The sequence below is a fragment of the Apaloderma vittatum genome, unplaced genomic scaffold (genome assembly GCF_000703405.1).
Source record: "Apaloderma vittatum isolate BGI_N311 unplaced genomic scaffold, ASM70340v1 scaffold17309, whole genome shotgun sequence".
Classification (NCBI taxonomy): domain Eukaryota; kingdom Metazoa; phylum Chordata; class Aves; order Trogoniformes; family Trogonidae; genus Apaloderma; species Apaloderma vittatum.
In genome coordinates, this window is record NW_009735990.1 from 31,380 (window position 1) to 55,081 (window position 23,702).

At 47.8% G+C, this 23,702-nt stretch overlaps 1 protein-coding gene across 2 annotated transcripts in view; it reads left to right on the forward strand.

Moving 5' to 3' along the window:
* The window catches only part of TOM1L2 (target of myb1-like 2 (chicken)), a 33,065-nt gene extending 11,757 nt beyond the window's left edge, over positions 1-21,308 (forward strand). Inside the window, exons 7-14 of one of the 2 annotated variants that reach the window (XM_009876817.1) lie at positions 2,340-2,388; positions 3,496-3,619; positions 5,435-5,552; positions 7,453-7,526; positions 10,532-10,620; positions 17,589-17,648; positions 20,096-20,132; positions 20,668-21,308. In XM_009876817.1, coding sequence (XP_009875119.1) covers positions 2,340-2,388; positions 3,496-3,619; positions 5,435-5,552; positions 7,453-7,526; positions 10,532-10,620; positions 17,589-17,648; positions 20,096-20,132; positions 20,668-20,816 — 700 coding nt within the window. In that variant the 3' untranslated portion in view covers positions 20,817-21,308. Of the gene's footprint in view, positions 1-2,339; positions 2,389-3,495; positions 3,620-5,434; positions 5,553-7,452; positions 7,529-10,531; positions 10,621-17,588; positions 17,649-20,095; positions 20,133-20,667 lie in introns of both variants that reach the window. The other variant, XM_009876816.1, reaches the window with a different exon arrangement.
* The last annotated feature ends 2,394 nt before the right edge of the window (positions 21,309-23,702 follow it).

Genomic DNA, 23,702 nt, shown 5'->3' on the forward strand with positions numbered 1-23,702 from the left:
TTTTATGTTAACATTCCTGCTTTGGTTGTTTCCTTTAGTACTATGATTTTGGGGTTTGGTTTTTTTTTTTTTTTGGTCCCAGCCATTGAATTTTTGTAGGGGAATATCTGTAAAATGCAGAGCAACCGTGGGCAAAACTCTCTGAACTAGCAGAGACTTGATCCCGTGAGTCCCCGTTGTGCCGTACGGCTGTAGGGACTTGGGACAGAAAATAGCCCAGCCACCATCGCTAGCTCTGCTCGCTCCCCTTGGCTCTGCACAAATGCTTGTGCTGCTGCCTGGCTTAGGGAGGCTCCCGAGAGCTCTTTCTGTCTTCTGATCCCTGAGCTTTCCAGTTCTGGGGCAAGGGGAGCTGCACGAGGTGGGCGTGATCTTGGTGCGTGTCAGGGTTTTGTTTGGAAGTTACGCTTAAAATCTTGGGGAGGGCTGGGGGGAAAAAAAGAAAAAGAAAAAAGAAAAAAGCCTGTCTTGCGCAGAGCTGAGGTTTCCAAGAGCGAGTCTGTGGGAGTCGTCCCCAGGGGTGGGACTTGGGTCTTAGGACTTTGGACGGGTTAGACAAAGGCGCTGTCAGGCACATCTGCTGCAGGAGGGACACGTGATGCAGCACTCTTGGGAAAGTTTAATCTTCCTCCTAATGACAGGCCTGGGGAGTGAGGCACTAAAGAGTACCCTTTGTTCCTTGCTCTTAGCACAGGGCTTTGTTTCTCAAGCTTTTAAAAATAAATTAGACTCCAGATCTGTGAATCCGTGCTGTCACGGCAAAGGCTGGAAAGAAGACTCAGTGGCCTCGATTTTGTCTTTGATTTAGTCGTTCAGAGGAGGATCGGGGCAAACTTTGAAACAGATGCTGGCCTTTTATCTGAACTGGTACGTGTTTCACGCACGAGCGTGATTCTACAAGTGGCGGAGTGTCCCTGTCACTAAGGCTTAGTCTGGGCACCCTTAATATTTTTTAATATTTTCCTCTATCTGCAACTTTGCTGACTGGGGCTGAAGTATTTGTAGTCGTTATAGGCTGAAAGGTGAGCTGAGTGATGGTAGCAAATGATTTGGGGTAGAATAGCTCCGCTGATCTGAGCGTTTCAATAAATTCCAGTTTCCTCCTCTGCTATTCCAAAAGCTCCACATCCATCACGCAGGTTTCTAGTACGGGTCCTCAGCTCTGGCAGGGACTCAAGCAGGAGCTCTGGCCTTCGCTGTGGTTCTGTGATTCTGTAAATAAATGTGTGGTTCATAAGCCTTTTGGTGAGAAATACGAAGTGGGAGGTGTCATAGGTTTCCAGCTAAGGGAGCTGAATTTCCAGTAATAGTTAAACACCCACAGTTTCCTTCCTAAAATTGAAGTTTTGGGCCTGAATTTGTTTTTGCTGCCTTTTAGGTCTGCGTTTTCCTCTGTTACATTAAGAAAACATCTTAGTTTGCTTGAGATTCCCTGTTGCGTTTTGTCCATCTGGGAGAAAACCCACAGGATTATAAGAATATTTTGGTTTTTTTCTGAAAAGAGAGATTACATGTGAAACTTTTTAAATGAGGACAAGTTCTAACCTCAGAGAGATCACAGCGCTTTCCTGGTAAGGAGGGAGATCCGACTGGCCTCGGACAGGCTTTGGGAGGAGGTAGTTGTCCCTGCTTTTTTCAGTTCATGAAAGCCGGGTTTAGGTTTGCAACGCCAGATGCACGGCTGGTTGGGGAAGGAGAAAAGACCAAATCTTGACTGGTCAGACTTCTTCCCCTGAGAAGTATGAAGACTTTTATCCAAGGTCATTACTTATCACTCTTGGAAAGCACCGACCTATCTGAACACAGGCTCTGACGATCTTTGAGCTGACCCAGAATGTTTGAAGAAATGCATCTGGTAATCGTCGTTTCTGGGCATGCGTACATATGGCTCCTAATTTACATGGATTGCAGCAAGAGGGAGCTGTTAAGTGGGAGTAAGACTTGCTGCCGCGCTCAGCTTACTTAGCTGGGAGCGTTAATCTTGCGGCAGTTCCTCCTGTCCCTTGGCTAACAGAGCAGTCTATCACAAAACACTTAATGAGGAAAAAAACTCACACAACAAAAAAATGGAAGAAAAATCCTGTAGTGTTTTTCAGGCACGCGTGTGCTGCGAGATCAGATTAGTCCACTTAATATCCACAATTGCCAAGAATGCAACTTCTGCAGCTATTCTTCCTTTGTCCTGGCGCGGGGTCAAAGCTTTCAGGGTTCCCCCTTGAACCAACAAAAACTAAATTCCCTAGCGGGTGTGTCATGGCTTTATTATAAACTTGTGTTTTCCGTTGCTCGTTGGTGGCTTTGATAGTCCATCTTGGTTTATTGGGTTTTTTCCTAAACAGATTTGAACGATACAGATCAGGACGTTCAACACAAAACGCCAGCAATGGAGTAAGTACCCAACTCCAGTTATTATACCAGCAGTTACACCATGCTTAGGCCTACTAATATCACTAGTATCAGATTTTTTACCTAGCCAGCCCTGTGGCCTGCTTGTGGTAGCTAATGCTGGATACCAGGAAAAGGACGTAAGAATGTGGCAAACTACAAGTGACAGCTTTTAGCTCACTTCACCAAAACATCTCCGTGTTTGCAATCCTTGATGTTTTTTGTTTCCTCTGTTAATTTTTCTGATTGTTTTTGAGTCCACGTGGACTTCAGGCATTAATGACGTACCTAAGTAGCGAGTTCTACAATGTCACTGCACATTTTTACATATTTGTGTGGGTACTTATATAAAATAAATATTTTTTTTACATTTGATCAAGTCATTTAATGATTTTTATTTGCTCCACCCCATTCTTCTTCACTGTGTCTTACATTACCACCGTTCAGATTAATTTTCTTCATGCCACTCATGATTTTAGGAACCTTTCTCATCTCCTTTTTCAGCAGCCCCTTTCCAAGCTGAAGAGTTATAGCTCTAATTATTCTTTCAGTTAAAATTACTTTATAGTTGGTTTATAGTGTTCAAGATCTGAGTTCATGACAAATTCGTATGTAGTGCTGTTACATTTTTTGTCCTGCATCCTTCTAACCATTTCCTCTTCTTACTTTGCCTGTTTGGTTGCCACTGCACTGCGACGCAAAGTTCAGCACAGGCTCTGCATTGTAACTTCAATCACAACAAAGTAGTTTTGTTTCTGAAAACACTTTATACCTGGTGTGGAAGAAGGTAGCAAATTCAGTTTGACTTGGATCTCATGTTGCTCTGGTGCTAAAAGAGATGGAAAACACAGACACGTTAGCTAAATTTGAAGAGGTGTAGATGACCTCCAAGAGAATTTCTTGCTGTGCGGAGCAAACTGAGGGTTTTTTTTGGTGGCTGACCCTTTTTACTCTGCACTCATCCCTGTAGTATCCAAGAGACTGGTCCATTTGGCAGCATGCAAGAGGAATTTTTTTAGGAAGCACCCATTATTTTTTGGTGTTTAATGTCATCCTGTAAGAAGAAATCTCTGGTGTGCGTAACTCGCTGTGTCTCTTGTGTCCCGCCAGGTACTGAATGAGGTGACAGAAGATAACTTAATAGATCTGGGTCCTGGCTCTCCAGCTGTAGTGAGCCCGATGGTTGGCAACTCAGCGCCCCCATCTTCACTTTCTTCACAGCTTGCAGGGCTTGGTGAGTACCTGGTGTAAACAGTGCTGAATATGAGCCAGCGGTGTGCCCAGGTGGCCAAGAAGGCCAACGGCATCCTGGCTTGTATTAGAAATGTTGTGACCAGCAGAAGAAGGGAAGTGATTGTCCCTCTGTGCTCAGCACTGGTGAGGCCGCACCTTGAGTGTTGTGTTCAGTTTTGGTCACCTCAGTGTAAGAGAAACCTCGAGGTGTTGGAGCAAGTGCAGAGGAGGGCAACAAAGCTGGTGAAGGGCCTGGAGAACAGACCTTGTGAGGAGCGATTGAGGGAGCTGGGTCTGTTCAGTTTGACCAAGAGGAGGCTGAGGGGGGATCTCATCATGCTCTACAGCTACTTGAAAGGACATTGTGGAGAGGTTGGTGCTGGTCTCTTCTCACAGGGAATTAGGGACAGAACCAGGGGGAATGGTTGCAAGTTGCAACAGGGCAGGTTTAGGCTGGACATTAGGAAGAAATTTTTCACGGAAAAAGGGGCCAAACCCTGGAACAGACTGCCTAGGGAGGGGGTTGAGTCGCCATCCCTGGATGGGTTCAAGTGTCGTCTAGATGTGGTGTTGGGGGATATGGTTTAGGGGTGAACTTGTAGTGTAGGGTCAATGGTTGGACTCGATGATCCCAAGAGTCTTTTCCAGCCTGAATTGTTCTATGATTCTATGATGAATATGAGGTCACAATGCGTGGACTCATTCAAGTCTATAACCAGTCTGTGGGTCTTGAGTAGCAGGAGCTGCCAAGCAATTCAGGTGTGTGACTCTGGGAGCAAGTGGATTAGAAGAAGTCGCGCAGAGAAGCTGTGACATCTCCTTCCCTGGAAATGTTGAAGGCCAGGTTGGATGGAGCTTTGAGCAACCTGGCAGGGAGGGTTGGAACTAAATGATCTTTAAAGTTACTTCCACGCCAAACCATTCTGTGATTCTCTGAAGTCTGAGCAGTTGCTCCCTGTGACTGACCTGAACACCCAGTACAAGCCCATATTGCAGTGGGGTGTTGGGATTTACGGGGAGTAATTTTTCACTTGTGGATTAGAGAGTTTCTGCTCCCTTTGGCTTTCCAGTGCCTGATTAACATTGCTGTGTAGCCTTCAGAAGGTTTAGGTATGTGCTTACAGGATTAGGAAGGCTTTCCCACTCCCCTGCACTGTGGTGATCTGTAACTGGGAACCAGCCTGGCGCAAAGGGAGAGGTTTATTAACCACAGGGGAGACTGGAAGAAAAGGCGCAGGTTCTCGTTCACTGTAAAACTTGTACTATTACTTTTATTTCTGCTTAGACATAGCTCTTCATGAAATCAGTCTAGTGAGTGTTCTTGGTTCCTCTCCTATAAATAATATTTGAAATCTTTGGAAACTGTTTTCCCTTAAATCAAACAGTGATTGTTTGATAGGATCGCTTGATTTGGCTGAAGGTTCTCCAGCTCTTTCAGCACTGCACCATATTATCATGTGGTTGGAAATGGTTGGTTTCTCGATCAATGGCAGCGAATAGTCAATCCCTTGGGATGAGACTGGCAGCAGGTGCACACCGATTCCCAAACGCTGGCTTCTCAATGAGGAGTGCTGATAGTGTGGTGCTTCCAGGAGGAATAAGACAATCTCTACATTTATCTTTTAAGAAATGCATGATTAGCAGCCTCCAGCCTCTTCTGGACAGAACTTTGCTCAGTGCTGCAACTGTTAAGTAGATGATATCTCTACGTGCTGTGTATTCTTCATGACTTCCTCTCCAACCGGCAGAGTCATGGAGCGATGCTTGCATGTCTTTTGCTGTTTCATCGGTTCTCTTTTCTTGCCTCTGATTGCAGACCTGGGTACAAACAGCGTCAGTGGCACACTCAGCTCTCTACAACACTGTAATCCTCGTGATGACTTCGACATGTTTGCACAGACAAGAGGCAGTTCCTTGGCTGAGCAGCGAAAGAAGTATGTTGGAGTTTGTCTGTAGCACTGTCTGAGTCACGGAGTTGCTGTTTTCTAAGGGCATAAATCTGAAACTTCTTGACTTCATTCCAGACTAAAAAAGTAGTTTTGGTGTATGTTTTTTGTGCTTTTAACCCAGTCCCTATCCTGTTGGTCGTTGTTAGTATGAGCAAGTGGAGAAGTTCCTGCTGTTGGGCTGAGTAATGTTATTTAACTGTCTTAGTCACTGGAAACTTGGAAATGAACTTGCCTTTACTTCTGCAGATGCTTCCTCACCTAAAGGCTTTTCATCTCATTCACTTATCCAGGAGCATAAGGGACTTTCACCGGAGGGTCATGGCTAGGCTTTGGTGACCGAATTACTGTCGTCAGGGGCTTGGAAACAGAATCACTGTCCAGTTAAACTCTCCCTCTGGCCCAGCAGACAGACTCTCACAGGCTGTCAAGGCAGTGTGGCTTGCCCAGCTGCCGTGCTATCCCTGGTTTGTTTATATGCATAGGGCTTGCATCCCTAGAGCTGCAAATCTAGCATTTTCAAGGGCATTTAACAGGTCAAATTGTTTTAATGTCAGATAAATCTATGCATTTATTAAGAAATCCTTTGATCCCTGTCAAATACGATTCAGTAAAAGACACACTCAGGTATTTTTGTTTCACACGTTGTTTCTCCACCTCCTCCTGGTTTCAGATTCTAGAGGATTTAGTGGCCAGCAGCAATCAGAACATCATAAGGGTCTTGTCTCAAACTAAGAAATGTTGTGAAATAGTTTATCTCAGACCTTAATAGATTATCAAAAGCTCTGGGAAAAATTGAGCCAGCGGATTTATTACGATCTTTTATTTGCATTTATTGGTGTCGCTATTAGTAGTGCCTCAGCTGTAGTATCAGTGTGGAGAAGAGGGGCCCTGCTGTAGAGGCATTCGTTACCGCTGGAGATTTTGGGCTGACGTATAGTCAGAAAGGAAATGCATTGCGGAGAGATCCAGTGGGGATCCCTCTGTCTCTTGTGCTAAATGAAGCACAAAACTACTCTTCCCACACCGCACCTTTATCTCCTTCTGCGAGCTAATGGAACAGGGAGCCCCTAGCAGTCCGTGATTTCACAAGGGAGGATTGCTCTGTCTTCCTTGGACCGTACGCTGCAGAAACGGAGCAACAGCGAGGCAGTACAGATGTGCGTCTGACTTGCCACGGTGCGTGGGTGAAAGCCTCTGGGTGCTGTGCTCCAAGCTTGGGAGAAGCCAGCACGCTGGAGGAGAAAGCTCCTCGTGTTCAGACATGCAGCTCCTGCCAGGGGCTGATGAATGGGCAAGTGCTGGTGTCCGCTTCAGCTCGCTGTTCCCCGGTATGCTCTGAGAAGTGATGCTGTTGCCTCTGTCACCTGACTGCTCCATGTCCCTTTTTGCACAGCAATTTAAGAAGCTTTTTAAAAAGCCCAACCTCTGTAAATAGCACATCTTTGTATGCTTTGCTGTAGTTGCTTAGTTATGGTTCATCTGTCTTGGAGTTTCCCTCTGCCTTCCCCCATGCACGCATCAGGGTCAGGCTTCCAGCTGCATTTTCAGAGCTCTGCAAAACGTAATCTGTAATCAAGCCTCTTCTCCGAGTCCCCTGCTAGCTCTTGGACACACTTATGGTGCCTCATAACCCATTTGCCTACCCCTCAGAATGCCAGTTTTAGTCTATTTTGCTTCAGTTAGTCTTTTTTTTTGCTTCAACATGCTTACTGAAAACAATGACTGGTCTTTGTACAGCGTGCACTCCTCTTCTTGGAAGACACTTAGTACATGAAGAAGAATGCGCTTTCTGATTTCCAGTGGAGTAAATCAGAGGAGAAAGTGCATTCTGCATGGGTGACTGCTGGACTTCCTTCTAGTTCTGTGGTTTGTTCTTCTCTTTCAGTGTGACATATGAGGATCCCCAGGCTGTCAAAGGACTAGCGTCTGCCCTGGACGTGCGAAAACAGAATACAGGAGGGGTAGGTCATTGCTCTGCGTTTTGTTATCTGAAGCTGTGCGGGGACTCCAAGCTGTAGGCAGCTGCTTTGTCTGAGACTTCTCATTTTGTATTCCAGCAACATGCTAATACTGGCTATTTTGAAATTGATATCTAGGAGCAAGGACTTGCTCAGTAATGGTCTCTAAAGAGCTGCTGCTTAGCACAGCAGCCTAAAAGACTTTGAAATCAGAGTGGGTAAATTCTCCCGTATTCTTGAAGCTTGTTGGGGGTTCTCTGACTGGAATCACTGCTGAAAAGTGGGGAACACCTTTTGAACACTGGCGTGCATGAGTTTGGTTTGGTTTTTGCTTATGAAAGTCGGTGAGATCTTAATCTACTAGACTTTGCTCTAAGTGCACGGGTACACAAGCAAGTTACAGGGAGACAAATTATGTAGGCTTTCAGTGTTTCTCATGCCGTGCCGTAACTGCCTTTGCCTGCAGTCTGTTCTGTCTGTCCCAGGGCAGGCTCCTGCTCTCCTGTGTGGGCAGAAGCAGCCCGTGTGCTGTCACCTCACAGCAGCTGGTGCTAGAAACGTGTTTGAGAGAGTGAGCTTGGCTCATTTTGTCTGCAATACCTTGGTGAAGGCAGAAGAGCTTTCAGATCACCCCTCGACCCCTTTCTACCACCCCGCTTTTTAAAACTGTCCTGCTCCCTTGTACTTAGCTATGTGTGAGTTTTTAGATGACAGAGCAAGTTGGAGGCTTTTCCTAGTCCAATTTTAGTCTGTGCTGACCACCAGGGAGCATGGCAGAGCTGGTGCAGCATGCCCAGCCTCCCTCCGTGGAGAATTGCCTCCCCATGCCTTGGCTGATCCTGCCCTGGTTCTTTCTTAAGTTGAAATGGGAGTGCTCAGGGCAGCTGGCATGCCTAGCAGTTTGTGCTCTGAGCCAGGGAGAAGAATTTGCTTTCAGAGCCAGCTGGGGTCAGATCACAACTGCCTGCCTGGGCCATAGTTCAGTGGGAGCAGGGCTTCAGCGATGATTTCTTAGGGAGCATCCCCACGCCCCACAAATCTCTCTGCTTGTTCCTGTCCCTGTCCTCCTGCGAGAAGGATAATTTATAACCCAGGTCAGCCCTGTGACCAGTTTCAAGCTTGGCTACACAAAAACTCATGCCAGCAGTGCTGAGGGAAAAGGAGGAAGCACGGGGAGGCAGGGGCAGAAGTATATTAAAAGGGAGTGAGAGAGGAATTCCCGAAGCCAGCGTGACAGCCCAAGCCCACGTTATCGCTGAGACATGTTATCGGCAAGACCTAGGAAAGGATTTGAGATTCTGCTCTTTGTTTCTGGCTAACCAAACGCAACGGGCTTGCATTTAGTTACTGATCAAGGGGACTGGGTTCCCCTGGTAGCCACGGGGTCGTGTCCTTATTTATTAACACTCGTGTTCTCAGCCAGTTCTGCGTAGCTGCTGCTCTGCCCCAAGTGTTGTCAGTTCAAAGGGCTGTGTCTAAGCTAATCAGACGGTCAAAGTTTTGGGGGGCAAACGCTTTATGAGTTGTGGAACTTTGAGCTGTGAGATGTCACAGAGACTTTCAGCCTCTTTTCAAAGGTCCCAGTGTCTGTATCGTATAATCAGAAGAATATGTTTTGAAATGCAGTCTTTCAGATAAACACTACTTTTTGTCAAGTGTTGTGAGGCTCGTGGGTGTTTCTTCTTGAAGGAAATAAAAATTAAACTTACCAGCCCCAGCATGTGTAACAAAAAACTGGCAGCGCTCAGTAAACGAAAGACACGTGTTCATTTGGGTAGAGAGCTAATTTAAGAACAGCTCTAGGGAGGAGGAACCAAAAGCTTTGAAACACATTCTTCACACACGTCTTGTTCCAGCACAGTTGTCCAGTGGTAAAATTCAGCACATCCGACGTTTCCAATGTAGTCATTCTCAGAATGGTCTGCAGAGAGACGGCTGATCATGTGGCATGAGCTGTCTTTTAATATGATTTAGCAGCTGGAAACAAGACGAGCTAAAAATACACTGTTTTCTTAATATTGCTTTTCCATGTTGGGAATTGCTTTTGTTGCCACAGAAGCGGTTGCGTGATCACAACTGGGAGGAGAGGTGTCTAAGAAACAGTTCTCTAGTGTTACACAGGTAGTAGATAAAGTTGGAGTGATTTCCCCTTTTTTTTTCCTCAGCACAAATACTGAAAGGAGACATAAAATACGACAAGTGAGTCTCCGTTCTCTGTTTTCATGGGAACAGGAGAGGTGTTCCACATACACGGGTATCACAAAACACCCCAGCAGCTCTCTGCTGAGCGAGCCCACTTGTGGCAGGGCCGGTGGGCTGAAACCGCTGCGCTCTGCCGGTCGTGAGCAAACCCTTCCAGAGGTAGAGCTGAGCCTGCAGCCGGGCCCTGGCCTGGGGATGGGATGCCAAAGGACAAGAAGCCATCTTTGAGAGTCTTCTCCTTGCAACTTTTAGCCTCTGCGGTCCTTTTAACCTCGGCCTCTCTTTGAGAGGGGTCTTTGAAAGACTGCCAGAGCGCTGCAGCAAACTGCCAGTGCTCACCCTCCTGCTCAGCGCCGGCATTAGATGCTGTCCTGCTGTTGGAGTTTGGGGCTGAGCCCAAGGAGGTGAGGAGGGTGTGCTGCAACTCTCAGCTCCGTAAACAAGGGGAGCTCCACGGTACGTGGTATTAGCATTTCCAGTAAAGCCTCACTGATTTTAGCAGGTTGTATAGCCTACACTTCTTCTAAGAAGATGACAAACATCAGCCTCACTACTAGCGCAGTGATTTATTTTAATTTTAATATCAGCGTGGGGAAGTGCTAAAATACTGTGAAGTGTCTGTAGGAAGCGCAGGGGTTGGGCTGAGGTCTGTGCCTCCACAGGCAGAGCTGGCAGGCAGCCGAGGGGGATGCAGCTGCTGCCAGAAGCCGCCGTGGGCAACTCTGTGTGTGTGGATGTGAAGTGTTTAACTTGCTGCTGTTATATTACTTTGTCACGGGTTGTTGCTGTGGTTTCTCTCTTTATGGACCTTTCTGTTCTCAACACAGAGGAGAGGTAAAGGTGGGAACTCAGACATGGAGCCCATAGACAAGTGGCTAATTACACAAGGAATGGTGAGGACTTCACCAGCGAAGCAATTCCTACTGCCCACCCCCAGTCCCCTTACCTAGAATAACCATCCTCCGTTCACCTCTCGTCCTGCCCTACTGAACCACTTGAAATCAGACAGTACAAGGAGGTTATTTCCCACCGATGGGGCAAAGGGAAAGATTTGCACCGATTTTCTGTTTTATGCAACGTAAAGGACTGTAACCAAGTGAGTCATTTGTAGGATCCCCCATCACCTTCGGAACAGGCCTGGGGATCCAATTGGTTCCTTATACTGTCTTGATTTATTTATGCAGTATCCGCTTTTCGAGGCATAAACACAAGTCTCATGGATCTTGTTCATAAAGAGGACACTTTCTACACGCCTTTAAAGCAGCCTTTTCTGGTAGTGCTTAACTTTATGGTCTGGAATAAACATACGAAGCTTGCAGGATCATACCTGATTGAGCTGGGTAACAGAAGGATAGTTCTGTATGAAAAGAAGGGAATGGGAGAACTGCTACGCAGATGGATATCTTGCACCCCGCTGGCATTAGGATTCAAGCTCCAAAAGGTACAATAGTGTTTCTGGCTTTAAGGATTTAATGCCCACATCTGGTGATGCCAGGGCTCTGATAAAAATCAAGCTTCTGAAGATCACTGAATCTTTGCACGTTTTGACCTTGTTTGAAGTTGTCCTTCATCAACACACTTGCAGAGAGAAGTTCAAAAGCCTGCTTTAAGTGCCAAAGTCAGAGTTAGGTAAAAAATAGCCTCGGTTATGCCTTAAAGCCAATTTTGTATTCTTGGAGGATGTAATCCATCACTTTAAGTGTTTGAGATTAGTACCACTGATCTGACCTAACCGTTCAAAGTCCTTCTGAGACGGCCCGGGCTGCAGCTAAGTTCAGGAAGGTGCAGGGCAGAATTCGGGCTGGGCTGGGGTGCGCTCACAGCGCGTGGGGCTGGGCATCAGAGGGCCAGTGGAGCAGGAACACCTCACTCTGGGAAGAGCCTTGAATGTCCCAGACTAAGCTGCCCAGTGCTTAAAAAAAGAGAAACATCCCCGAGAGTTTAAGGTTGAGAAAATCCAGAGTGTGCAATATCGAAGTGCACCAACTCTGTGAAACGCTTTGCGTTTATTCTTCTAGATTTAGGGCTAATCCAAGATTATTTCTGAGGGCTGGCTTGTGAATTTGGCAAAAGTTTGCCTGGCTGCTGCACGCACCGTGGTTGGACACGTGCGTCTGTACAATGACTGTACCTGCCCCCGTGTGCAAGCACCCAGAAGCACTTCAGTGCCTGCCAGCCCAGGTGGGAAGGCCCAGCTTTAGGTACCGGTCCCTGGGAACCAGAGTTTTGTTTCAGTGCTTGTTGGAGACCCACAGCTCAGAACACGAGAGCAAAAAGCCATAAACTGAGTGGCGCTTGCTTCGCCTCTGACACTGTTGACTGTGGTTCGCAGAGGCTCTCGCTCTTTGGTGCCGCTGTTAGATGTTCATCCATAATGAATAATCCAGTGATTTAGTTCCTCCTCTTTGCCTTTCCACTGTTTACAAGAGCGGGGAAGCATGAAATCGGCACCCCTGCTGTTCACACCACTCACACCACTGCTTTATTAAAAAAGCAAACACAATATTCGTTCATTGGCTTGTGGTTATTCGGTCTGGAAAAGGGATACTGCAGCATTCATGGAGGCATACGGATTTGGGGAGGGGAAGGGCGTCTGCTGTCCAGCCAGTCACTGCTCTTACAAGCCTGTCACCTTGTTTGTATGCTAAATATGAGAGAGACATACCTAAAAGAAAACTAATCATTAACTCCGTTTCTCTCTTAACTGGCTGTAGTTCTTAACCGTATTTATTAATATGACTTTGTAGCATTTGCAATGCCAGTGGAATAACTAGCATCCCAGGTATGAACTTGATGTTGCACATTCTGTGGTAACTTTTTGTACTTTTGAGATGAGGGAGGAAAGAGGGGTGAGCTGACATCGCCATTACCTGTGCCTCTACAACGCCAAGACCACCGACAGGGTGTTCTCCACCTGCCAGAGCGATTCTCGCATCCCTCACGACCTGATGTTGTTCTTCCCGAACTGGGAGACGTTGAAGCTTAAGGCTGAGTTCTTCCCACTCCATTCCTGTGCATCCCAGTTCAGCAACACGCCTTTGCACAGGGAGGCTCGTTCAGGGCTCGGCGTGCGCTCTCGCAGTGAATTTGGCAGCGTTGCTTCTGCTTCAGCTTCACCTGCAGCTCAGTTCTGCTGCCAAGGTGATGCCAGGACGATGGAGACACAAACCGCACCTTTATCCATCCCAGCTATGCCTACAAAATTAACAGACAAAATGATAGCTGCAGAAGACATTCCTGGTTCCAGTGTGACTTAGGGACATTAGCTGAGCTGTTCCAGTACCAGAGCAGTTAGGCCATGCGGGTGTCGTGTGGGGGTCCCTATCAGCAGCCCTTAGGCACAGGCTTCAGCATAAGGCCGCCACGTTTCAGTGTTCGTAATTCCAGTTCCTGTCTCATGAGTCTGGGCAGTAAGTGAGATTTGCATGATTGTATTCATTTGTTTAGAGTAATGTCACCCCACTCACATGCCAGATTGCTTATTTGTTACGAAAGCGAGAAGCAGATGTTGCTTAAGCCACCGTGTCAGGGTAGATGTTATTTGGGACAGTGGCAGGGGAAGAATGAAGCTGAACCAGAATTCACAGAAAGTGATAGGAACAGCTTTCAGCGTTGCCTCCTGACCACCGGCAGCATGCCTGCCTACCGAGGAGATTCCTCTCTGTAGTAAAGATAGGCGAGTAAAGATTAAACGAAACCTTGCCGAGGTGTTGCCAGGAGCGAGGTGGGATGCCGCTGCGCGTGCCTTCCATAGAGAGATAGGATCTAAGCTGTGGAAATGGCACGGGTAACACGAGACTGTTGAAGTACGTCATCTTCTTGGAGACTGAAGTGCTTGAACTGAGGACAAACAGAAAAGGGAAGATGTGAAATTCTCATTTCATCCTGTGCGGTGGGACCCCTCTCCCTTTCGAAGGCAAGCAAGCGTGATCCCTTGTTCTGACCCCCGTGCGGGTTTCGTTACCTGTCCAGCCGCGGCATTTTACGGAGCTCTCCGTGGGGCCAATCTGATAACCCCCCACGCGGGAAGGCTCTCGCTGCCTGGACGTGCCCACCAGATCCAGCCTGGCTGGTTGTCGTACGGGCACAACAGGCTGCGCTGGGGAACCTGCTGCACCTGAGCTCTTGCCTTCCCAGTCTCCACGAGGTGTAAACGTGGTTACGAGTAATCAAGCAGCTGATTCAATCCTTCCATGTGAAGTCAAACGTGTTCTAATATTGAGGCCAGGCAGCTATTTCAAGATCACAACAGCTTTAAATAGATGGTAAGACTGTAGTAGTAAGCTGGAGTAGGCTGTTAGTAAGCATCTTAGTGCCCTTGTTCTGCTGCCGTAGGACCAACAGACTTTTCTTTGCTGTTGCTAACTAACCGGGGGGCAGTGAATAGCAGCGAACCAAGTATTGATGTCAGCTTTGTTAAACATCTAGAAAGAAGTGGAATTAACTAGGCTACTACAAGACAGTAGTCTAGCAACAATTAGCATGAATCTTGTTAAACATTTTAAGAACATTAATGAGCTCACCTAGAGACCTGAATTGTCATTTCATACCTGCTTCTTTTCCAGTGGGATCATTTTTAATAGAAATAAAATGTGATAATAATAACCTTAAACTGTCTTTTTAAGGGTAGAATATTGGATTTTATGACTTCTGAGGAAATATATTGGCAATACTCTTTGGCTTTTGATTGCTAGTGAGAACACCAACACAATCTAACTTAGATAAGTATGAACTTGAATTCGAGGTTCCTGTGGGTTTTGTGGGATTGAACGCTCGCTTTTGTTCTCCCAGCCCTCCTTTTCCATTTTCCTTTCAGGACTGCTGAGATGATACTGGTTGTAGGATTTTCCAAAGACTAAATAAAAAAGGAATTTGAACAATGAGCCCGACTTTTTAATTAAAGCCAGTTACTTACAGTACCCAAAAATATTTTGTGACTGAATTTGCATTTACTTTTGAGTGTAGGCTTTTAAAAAAGAAATCACGATATCGTTATAAAAACAGCTTTTGCAGCCAACACTGACTATCTAGGGAGCTGTCTTGCCAACACTGAGAGCTTCACTAGACCATGGATGTTTGCATAATCAAAGTATTAACAAGACAGTATCCCCTTCTGGAGCCCTTTCCATGTAGTCTATTTGGTCCCAGAAACTGCTGACTTTTTGTTTGGTTTGGATTTTTTTTAGTGTGTAAACTAGCTAATTTAATTTTGCATTGCTTCTGTTGTGTTTTAGGGGATGAGTTTAGCCAAAACTCCCCTCCCCGTTTTTCAGTTTAGGGCTTCTGGAAGCCCTAAACTGAAAAATGCCAAACACGCACTGAAACGTGCCCAAAACACAACCAGCTGGCAGACTCCCCGAACTTCTGTGTGTGGTCAGTTTCGACCGAAATATAAATGGTGCAATGTTAGAGTTAAAATATTTTAAGGCTTCCAGTTGCTCTTGAGAGTTTCCCCCTTCTTGATTCTTGACCAAATTAAACCCGACACATTTAACCCATGTGTGGTGCGGAAAACGGGGCTCAGAGTCTGAGGGAAGTAAATTGGAAGCTTGAGCATGGAAGGAGCGATAGATGCAAACCCTTGGCTCTTACATAAATCTCCTGGAAGATGGGGGAAGCTTGTCCGAAGGTCCGTGCTGAGTAGCAAAGGGCTGACGTGCTCAAATGTTTATCTCGCAGCTCTCTCTGCTTCTTCTGTATGACCCACAAGAAGTGTTCCTGCACTTCTGAGGGTTTTGTCTGTTTATTCCTTATAGTAGGACTGTTCAAAAGTAGAATTCCTTTTTTCTTTTTTTTTCAAAAAGTCTTACAAAACACAGCAGCACAGACTCCTATACTGCTGAGCTATTCTTCAAGCACTCCTCCAAGCTAGAGCCCTGTGATTCTCAGGAATCCATTACTTGCAGAAAAGCCAAAAAACCCCCGGACCTGCTATTTTCTTCCTCCACTTGTGTGCCTTTGATAGAGAGAGAATCTAAGAAAATGCAGATTTTCTTGCCCTTAAAGAAACCTCAGTACCTTTCTGAGCTGCAAAGTAGCCAACAGCTCCAAAGGCACTAAGCAACCCCGGAGAGAGACAGCAGTGAAAGTTCTGCTGGAGGTTTTCGGTTGCTGTAGGCTGAAGAAATTCATTGCTTTGTATCTGCGAAGCTGTTAAAGTAACAAGAGCCAGCTCTACAAGATGCAACTTGTCCTTGGGAAGGAACGTGTTGGAAGATGCCTGCAGAGCCCTGCTCTTGTTCGTGGCCGTCTGAGCCAGCTCGCAGCAGCTTTAGCACGCTGGGCAAGCGTGATGGAGCTCTCCTTCGCAAATTCAGTAAGGGGCAACGATCCTAAATCTGGCCCCGTCTGAAGGAAACTGCAGGAACTTACTTTCTGTTTAGGATCTTCTGTGTCAGCTGAACGCAAAATGACAGCTTGCCCCCCTGACCCTTCCTGAACTGTCACGTGCGCCTCATCCAGCACCCCGCAGTCAGAGCCAAGTCGTGGCCTCGGTGCTTCTCTTGGTGGGAGATGCTTTGGATTGAGCCCTGCTTTTCCATTCCTTTCACACAACTAACCCACCTTGGCACATCTCACCTCAAGCAAGGGCTTAACTGACCTCCTCGGTGCAAAGGGCCGCTTGATTAGAATTAAAAAATCCCAAGGAGCCCTGCTCAACAGCATCAGCCTGTGCTGCTGCCTCTGCAATTCAGCATCTGTCTGTCTGCCTCTGCCAAAAGTCCCCGAGAAAAACTACATCTCCCAGCAAATTCATCTGTGGAGTCTGAGAGGTTTGAGGCCGTCCCCTGACACCTTGTCTTCCTCAGAGAACCTCTCCAGCACCGCGGCATCTCTTGCCTGCTGGCCCCACTGCTCGGCTGCCCTGCTCTAGCCTGGAACCTGCATGTCTGACGTTGCTTTCCAAGCAGTTTTCGTCCGTACGAGATCTGTTACGGTGTTTTCCTCTGCTGTGCTGCGCAGCCTTCTGTTGCATTTAAGCAAAGTTAAGTCAGGAAACTCTACCCCCAATAGGCAGCAATTTCCCTTTGCTGACCCCGTTGCCCGTCCCGCTTTGTGAAATCGCTGCGCTGCCTGGCGCAGCCTCACGGCACGGCGTGAGCAGGTTTATTACAGGAGGAGAGGCGAACCTTTTGTGCCTTTTTGTTAAACCATCCGTGGGAGCCTTGGCGGGCTCCGGGAAGGAGCGTGTGCTGTGCCCCATCCTCCTCCTCGCCTTCACGTTTGGGGCTCCTGCACTGGCACGCGTTGAGTTCTGCTGCAAGGAGTGGGGACAGGGAACCAGGGCTGTTTCCCATCTAACTGGTGCCGTGGGAGGAGGATCCGTGTACCCGGGGCTCTGACTGCCTCCGCCTGCAGAGAAACTCAAAATTGTTTTCCTGGGAGTGTTGCCCGAAGATTTTGAGCCCCTCTTTTTTGCTAACCCTTCACTGTGGCTAATACCCATTTAAAAAAAAATTCAAAGGTGTAAATTTAACCTTTCAGAACCTAACTGATATCCAGTATTCTACCCTTAAAAGCTTTTCACGATCAAGATTAGAATCATCAGTCCATCTTGATGGTTTTAATACGTGGTCGAGAAGTTACCCGTCTTACGCTGGCATCGAGTCACGTCATTCCCCATAATCTTTCTCTTGGTTTTTTTTAGCCTTGTTGTTCATAATTTCCTTTCCGAGTGCTTCTTTATTTGAAATGCCATTTATATTTTGTTGCCTTATTTTTTTTTTCCAGCACATCTTACATCTTTGTTTTTGTTTTGTTTTTTAATCTTATTTCTGGCGTTTTCCATCGCTCTGTGGCCATGATTGTGGATGTGTTTTGGTTTTTGCCTGCCTTGCTGTTCTCTCGCTGCACTCCCTAGATCCCTGTTGCACAGTCCTCTGTCATGGATGACATTGAGGAGTGGCTCAGTACCGACTTGGTGAGACTCTTTATATTTTCATTTTTCACATGGGCGATAGCTTTCAATGCATTGCTGAGTTACTGATGCTTCTCGTAACGGGACGCAGTGAAGCTTCTAAATCGTCGAGCTCCTTTCCCTTCGAAGGGAATATCTAAGCAGGAGGAGATAGGGTCCTGTTCAGCAATTCCATCAAAATGTGGAGTTTTTTCTGGGTTGTTTTATTTTCACTTGTCCACGTTAACATCACGGAACAGCACGCGTTCCAGAAATCATGTGTCTGGTGTCCATGTAGGGAAGCATTTAAACACGTGCTCCACTTTACCTGTCTCCTCCACCAAACTTTTAAGGCTGCATTAGCTTTGGCAGGATCTAAGTACATGCACACATGCTTTTAAGAGATGCTGGATCAGGGCTTAGTTTCTTTTCGAACAGAGATGTTTCTGTTAAATTGGCAAGCGAGCTCGACACGTTTCATAATAGCAATAATAAAAATTTACAACAGCCTCTCTTCAATGTTTCTAACTTGCAGTTTCTCCTACATGATTATCGTCTGGTAATTATTAAACAAACAAACAAAAGACGGAACTAAAAGTAGCTTTTCCTGTGCTGTGGAGCTTGTTTTTGCTGTACCAGTGCACATTTGGTTTCAGGGGTGGTACAGCTAGCACGCGTTTATTCCAGCCGTGGTTTTTTTAATGTGAGCATCTGACTCAAATTAACCGAGTGCATTTTGGGGACGGGTGGCGGGTTGCGTTTCAGGCTGTTCTTTTCAAGGTGGTTTTAGCGAGCTGAACTGGTCCCTTGTGGTCACTGTATCCCTAAGGATCTTCTCCTTCCATTCTTCCAACTTCAGATATTGTCCCCAATAACTCCCCACTCCTTAAGGGCTCTCCCAGCCCCTTGCTGTTGCCCACACGGCTCCTCACTGGGAGCTGCGGGGTTCAGGCTCCGCTCCCCAACTCAGGCACGTTCCGGCACGTCAGTCCTCTCCGGCACCGGAGGAGCTGACTGTACTGAAAGGAAGAAGATGCTGCTGTTCTTCCAAAGCTGCCTGAAAGTGCATAAACAGAGTTTGGCAGACTGACCGGCTGCCTTTGAAATGTCACCGGTTTTGAGCTGCAGGTAGTTTTTTCAAGCCTCAGTACAGGCAGGCATTTTCAAATTTAATTATTGGCCCCATTTTATTAAAAAAAATACAGTAAACGTAGCGTGTCCACTCTGCTTAAACAATAAACTTTTGTCTTTGCTGCTTAAATTAATTTAGCAGTAGGGAGATTTCATTAGTGGTTCCATTTAGCTCACTGCTTCCCAACTGAGGAAGTTACAGATTAGGGTAGGTAGTGATTATTTATTCCCTGAGCCTTTATGGGCTGTGTCGGAACAAACAGTACCCCTGCGTGTGAGGCAGTGGCTGCTGCGTGGACCTTTGGAAACCTCTGTGCGGCAGAAAACCCGGAGATTCTAGGTGGCTTCAACGCACTGGCGTTAGAAACCTTTGTGAGGCCCATTAGAACGTTCCCGCTCTCCCGACAGAGAAACCAGGGTATGAACAAACACTTTTCTTTTTCAAAGCAGGTTTAGTCGAGAGGTGTCTGGTCTAGTTGAGAGGTGGCGTCCCTGGCGGCAGGGAGGCTGGATTAAAATGATCTCTAAGGTCCCTTCCAGCTTAGGCCATTCTATGATTCTATGATGTGAGGTTGTCAAGTAGTATTTTGGCCCATCTCGAACATCCTGATAGATTGACAAGGATGCCACATCCTTAGGCTTTTAGTTTCCTTATTAAAGCACCACTGGAAATTCGTCTTTTGAAATGCACGCAGCTGGTAGAAACGCACTGACCCTCCCGGCATCCCAGCCTTCGTGTCTCATGGACAGATGCCAGCTGCCCCTCGGTGTCCTTCATCCAGCCCACCCTAATCTTGTCTTTGTACAGCAGGGGCGCCAGGAAAGCTGCTGTATTATTGTATGAAATCTAAAATGAACTCCCATGGGAGAAACACTGGTCTCAGACTATTTTGCAGCTGTCCTTCGTCAGCTGTAAGTGCATTTTCTTTGAGGACACGATTCAAACCGCAGTTCTGACTTTTTTTAGAGGACTGTGTGACAGAAAAGATGGCATCTTGTAGGGCGTTGGTGTGACACAGCAGAGTTTTTGAGCAGGCCTACTGTCTGAGGTGGAAATGGCAGTGGACTGCTGTTCAGGTCCAACGGGGAAAGTTTAGTGACCCGCCAGCAATCTTCAGCAGCATCTCTAGCGCTCATCCTCCTGCTCTGCAGCGCAGTGAAATGTCCAGCACCACTGGCCTCCTGACGTGGGAGCCGTGCGATTTCCCCAGCTCACCCTGCTCAGGCTAGTTAGCGTGTGGAAACAAGTGGTGGAAACCGTCCAGTTGCATTAAACGGGTGTAGAGGATAATAGCGAAGCGCTGCCTGTGTGTTCACGTGCCTTTTTGTTCCGCTTGCAGAAAGGAGACGAGCTGGAAGAAGGAGTGACCAGTGAAGGTAAGCAGAGATGCCTGTGGCTAAGAGCCGTTCTCAGGTTAGTGCTGAGTGATCTGCTTTGATCCCTGCTGAGATGCCGACTTCTCCCAGCCTGGTGTTCCCCAGCAAATGCTTCTGCGCTCAGAAAGGCAGGAGGAGAGCATTTCAGAGCAAAAAGTTCATATTTATGGTGTGAGGAGCCCTCCCGGCTGTTCAGTGCTTTCCTGCCACATCTTGCTTGGCTGTGCGCCGCGTTCGTGCCAAGGAATGTGTCCCCAAGCTGCTCAGCCCTTTGGAATGACGTTTCCCGGCTTCTGTCGCAGCTGATGGTGTGCCATGGGGTTGATTCCCTCTGCTGCCTGAGCTCGGGTGTCCCAGAGGGCTTCTGTGCCCTTCCCTGAGGAAGTCGGGCTGTACAAGTGCATGTGCCTCTGAACACAGCTCCTAGGGATGCCAGGCACTGGAATTTCAGACCCTGCCGGCCTGTCCCCAGGGCTAAACGTGCAGCCCCAATTCTTACATGTCTTCCTTATTTTATTTTTTTTTTGCGTTGCAGAGTTTGACAAATTTTTAGAAGAGCGAGCCAAAGCGGCGGAGATGGCTCCCAAACTGCCATCCCCTCCCTTGGAAGCCCCGACCCCTCCGACAAATCCTTCCGGCAGGAAAAAGCAGGAGCGCTCGGAGGATGCCCTCTTTGCACTGTGAAGATCGCTCGTAGCCGCCCTCCCGCCCCTGTGCTCCGCAGGCGAATGTCTCTGTACGGCCACTTTGTTCTCTCACAGTATTCGGCTAACGATGACCCCCTTCCCCCCTCCCCGATTTCATAGATTGCTTCTCCTTCCCTCCCAGCCCTTCCCCAAACAATCCACCCCCACGAGCCGACTCTTTCTATTTAAGTCCAACACTATTCCTGCCAGACCACGGTTCTCCGGCACTCGCTTAATCCCCTCCTTCCTATCCCAGCTGCACAAAACCAGCTCTTGATGCTGAAAAACCCCTTTAGAATGCATGAGTACGTCACACTGCGTGGAAACAAAAGCCCAGAGGGGAGAGAGCAGCCTTGCCCTTCAATTTATGTAGGGATCATCCTCTTCCGTAGGCAGGTCCTGCCAAATAGACTGCTCTGTCGATCAGCGTGTAATTGACTGAGCTGGAATGTTCAGGAGGAGTGTGTCTTTATTTTTAGATAAAATGTTAATGTATTGGCTTTCGTGTCAGATTCGACAGCAAGGAACAACTGTTCCCCTTTCAACATGTGCTTCACAAGTTAAAATCCTTTACTCTCCCCCCTCACACATCTCCCGGTACCATATGGTGGTCGCTTTTCCCCCACTTTGTGCGGCGCTTCATATTCTAAAATCTCACAGGGTGTTTTTTTCCTTGTGTTTTATCTGGGCTCGCTCTAATTTGCAAGCAGTCTGTTGGCCGTGTCCAGTACCTCTGGCAGTTGACGAGGATGAAAACCGCTGAGCTGAACGGATGCTGCAATGTTAGCACATGCAGCATTTTGCTCTTTGGGAGAGCATTCTCACACGAGGATCTTTTCTAGTGTGTTTGCCTTTTAAAATAGCTAGGTTATTTTTTCCTTTACCTTAGATTCCTTCCTTAGAGCCTGTAGAGCTCTTTGTTTTAAAGAACATCCAGGCAGATGGATGAGACTTGCTTATGGACTGGGTGTGAGCTGAGGTTCCTCAGATTCCCTGCCATGCCTGGTAGGATAGACGTGCTGGTTCTTGGTGGTAGGTAGGAGAAAAAGAGGCAAACTCATACGGGCAGATGGTTACTGTGGAGGGATTTGCCCCGTCTGCCTGTGCTGGAGGTGAAACTCCTCATTCCCTCCTACGTCTGGGCCTGAGCAAGTGCTGGATGGTTGTGGCTGTGGCATTTGTAATTTTTGGAGCGTCCTTTGATACCTCTGCCCCTTTATTAACTCCTGGCTCCTCCGGGGCTGCAGCCTCCCTCCTGCCTGTGCGAACAAGCATATTCCCTCGCTTGTTGGAGGCACGGCCGAGAGTGCTGCTCCTCCCGGAGCCGCCAGAAGGGATTCCAGCCCCTGGGCTTGCTTTGCTGGGCTGACAAGCAGAGCTGGAGCTGGCAGCTCTGGCCATTGCCGCGTCCCCCGGCATGTTCCTTGGTCGGAAGCCAGTAGTGCAAGATGGCAGGATCAAAGAGGGAGCAGGGAGAGTCTCCTCTCCTGGCAGAGAGGTGCTTTTGTCAGATGAACGCCCGTGTAGGCAGCAGCTCTCCAGCCCCTCTTCCTCAGGGCGCTCGTTGTCTCAGGCAGCGCAGCCACTTCGTTCCGACTTGGCACATCTGAGCTTCTCGGGATGTTGATGTGTGTCGAGCTCTCTCAGAAGTTGTTCTGGACCAAGAAGCTGTGCTATAAACAACTGATGTGGAAGCGATGGAAGCTTTAATCTGAGCGTAGCTACTTCAGCTCATAACCTACTCTAGGGTACACCGCATCTTGACAGGTTGTGGCACATAAAACCTTTTACCAAATGGCTGGATCGCAGCGCTGATGGTCTTTGAGAGCAATCACCTTAATCTTTGGAGGGAAGCATTGTTTGGTGCAGGATTTCCAGACCGTCCTAGGTCAGGTGTCGCTCTGTGGTGTCCCTGCTCATCTACTTTTCAGTCCTGCCCTGCCTGCATCCTCTTCCAGGATCCCTCCGTGTGTAGCTGGGCCCAGGCCAGGCTGCCCTCCCACCCCCACCGGCGCTGAGTTGGCACCTCGTCACGGCTCCACAGCTCACAGCGCCCTGTCAGCTCCGCAGTGGGAAAATCAGTGTAAGGATGGAGACAGCTTGAGGATCAAGCTGCCTCTTCTTCCCCGTCATTGACCTTCTCCTCTGTGGAAGCCCTTCTGCATGGGTCTGCAGAGGGTTTCTCTCCGTTTCATCTTCTCTGTGGCTAATGGAAAGTGCCAGGACAGCCTGCATCGGTCGCGTGGATGCGCTGCTGCTCTCGCCCGCTGCCCTTGCTGTCTAACGCAAGGTGAGCCCGATGCTCGGGGCCACACCCCGCTGCCAGCTCCTGCCAGACCCTGCCTTGCTGCAGCACATCAGATGTGGCCACCAGCTCCCAGAAACCTGTGGAAACTTCTGTTGTGACACTGATTTGATTTCAGACGGTGTCTGGTGATCGCCTGAGCAGTCTTGCCAGCACAGAATGAATTGTTGGTATTCCTGTCAATGCAAAAAGCTCCGTGGGTGTTTTAAATGTGTGTTTTCTCTTCTAAATCCTTGAAACACGTTGACCCTGTAAATGGCCACATCAGGTGATTCTAAGCATGTTAATCCAGCTTCCCTGCCAAGCCGGAGGAGATAATCACATTGCTCAAGCATGGGAACATTGTCAAATGATGCTGAGTGGCAAGGATATCACCAGCGCTGTCACCAGGCCCCCCTGCAGAGTCCCACCGCTGCGGATTTGCTGGCCCTTCTTCCCCCACCCCTAAGCAAAAGGGGGAGGTGGGCTTTGTGCTGTCAACGCTGCTTCTTTCTGTCACGCTAAACCTGCCCTGGGACTTCCAAGTTGTCACTTCAGAGAGAATCTGGTGTCTTTCTGGAAGATCTTGCAGAGCTGTCG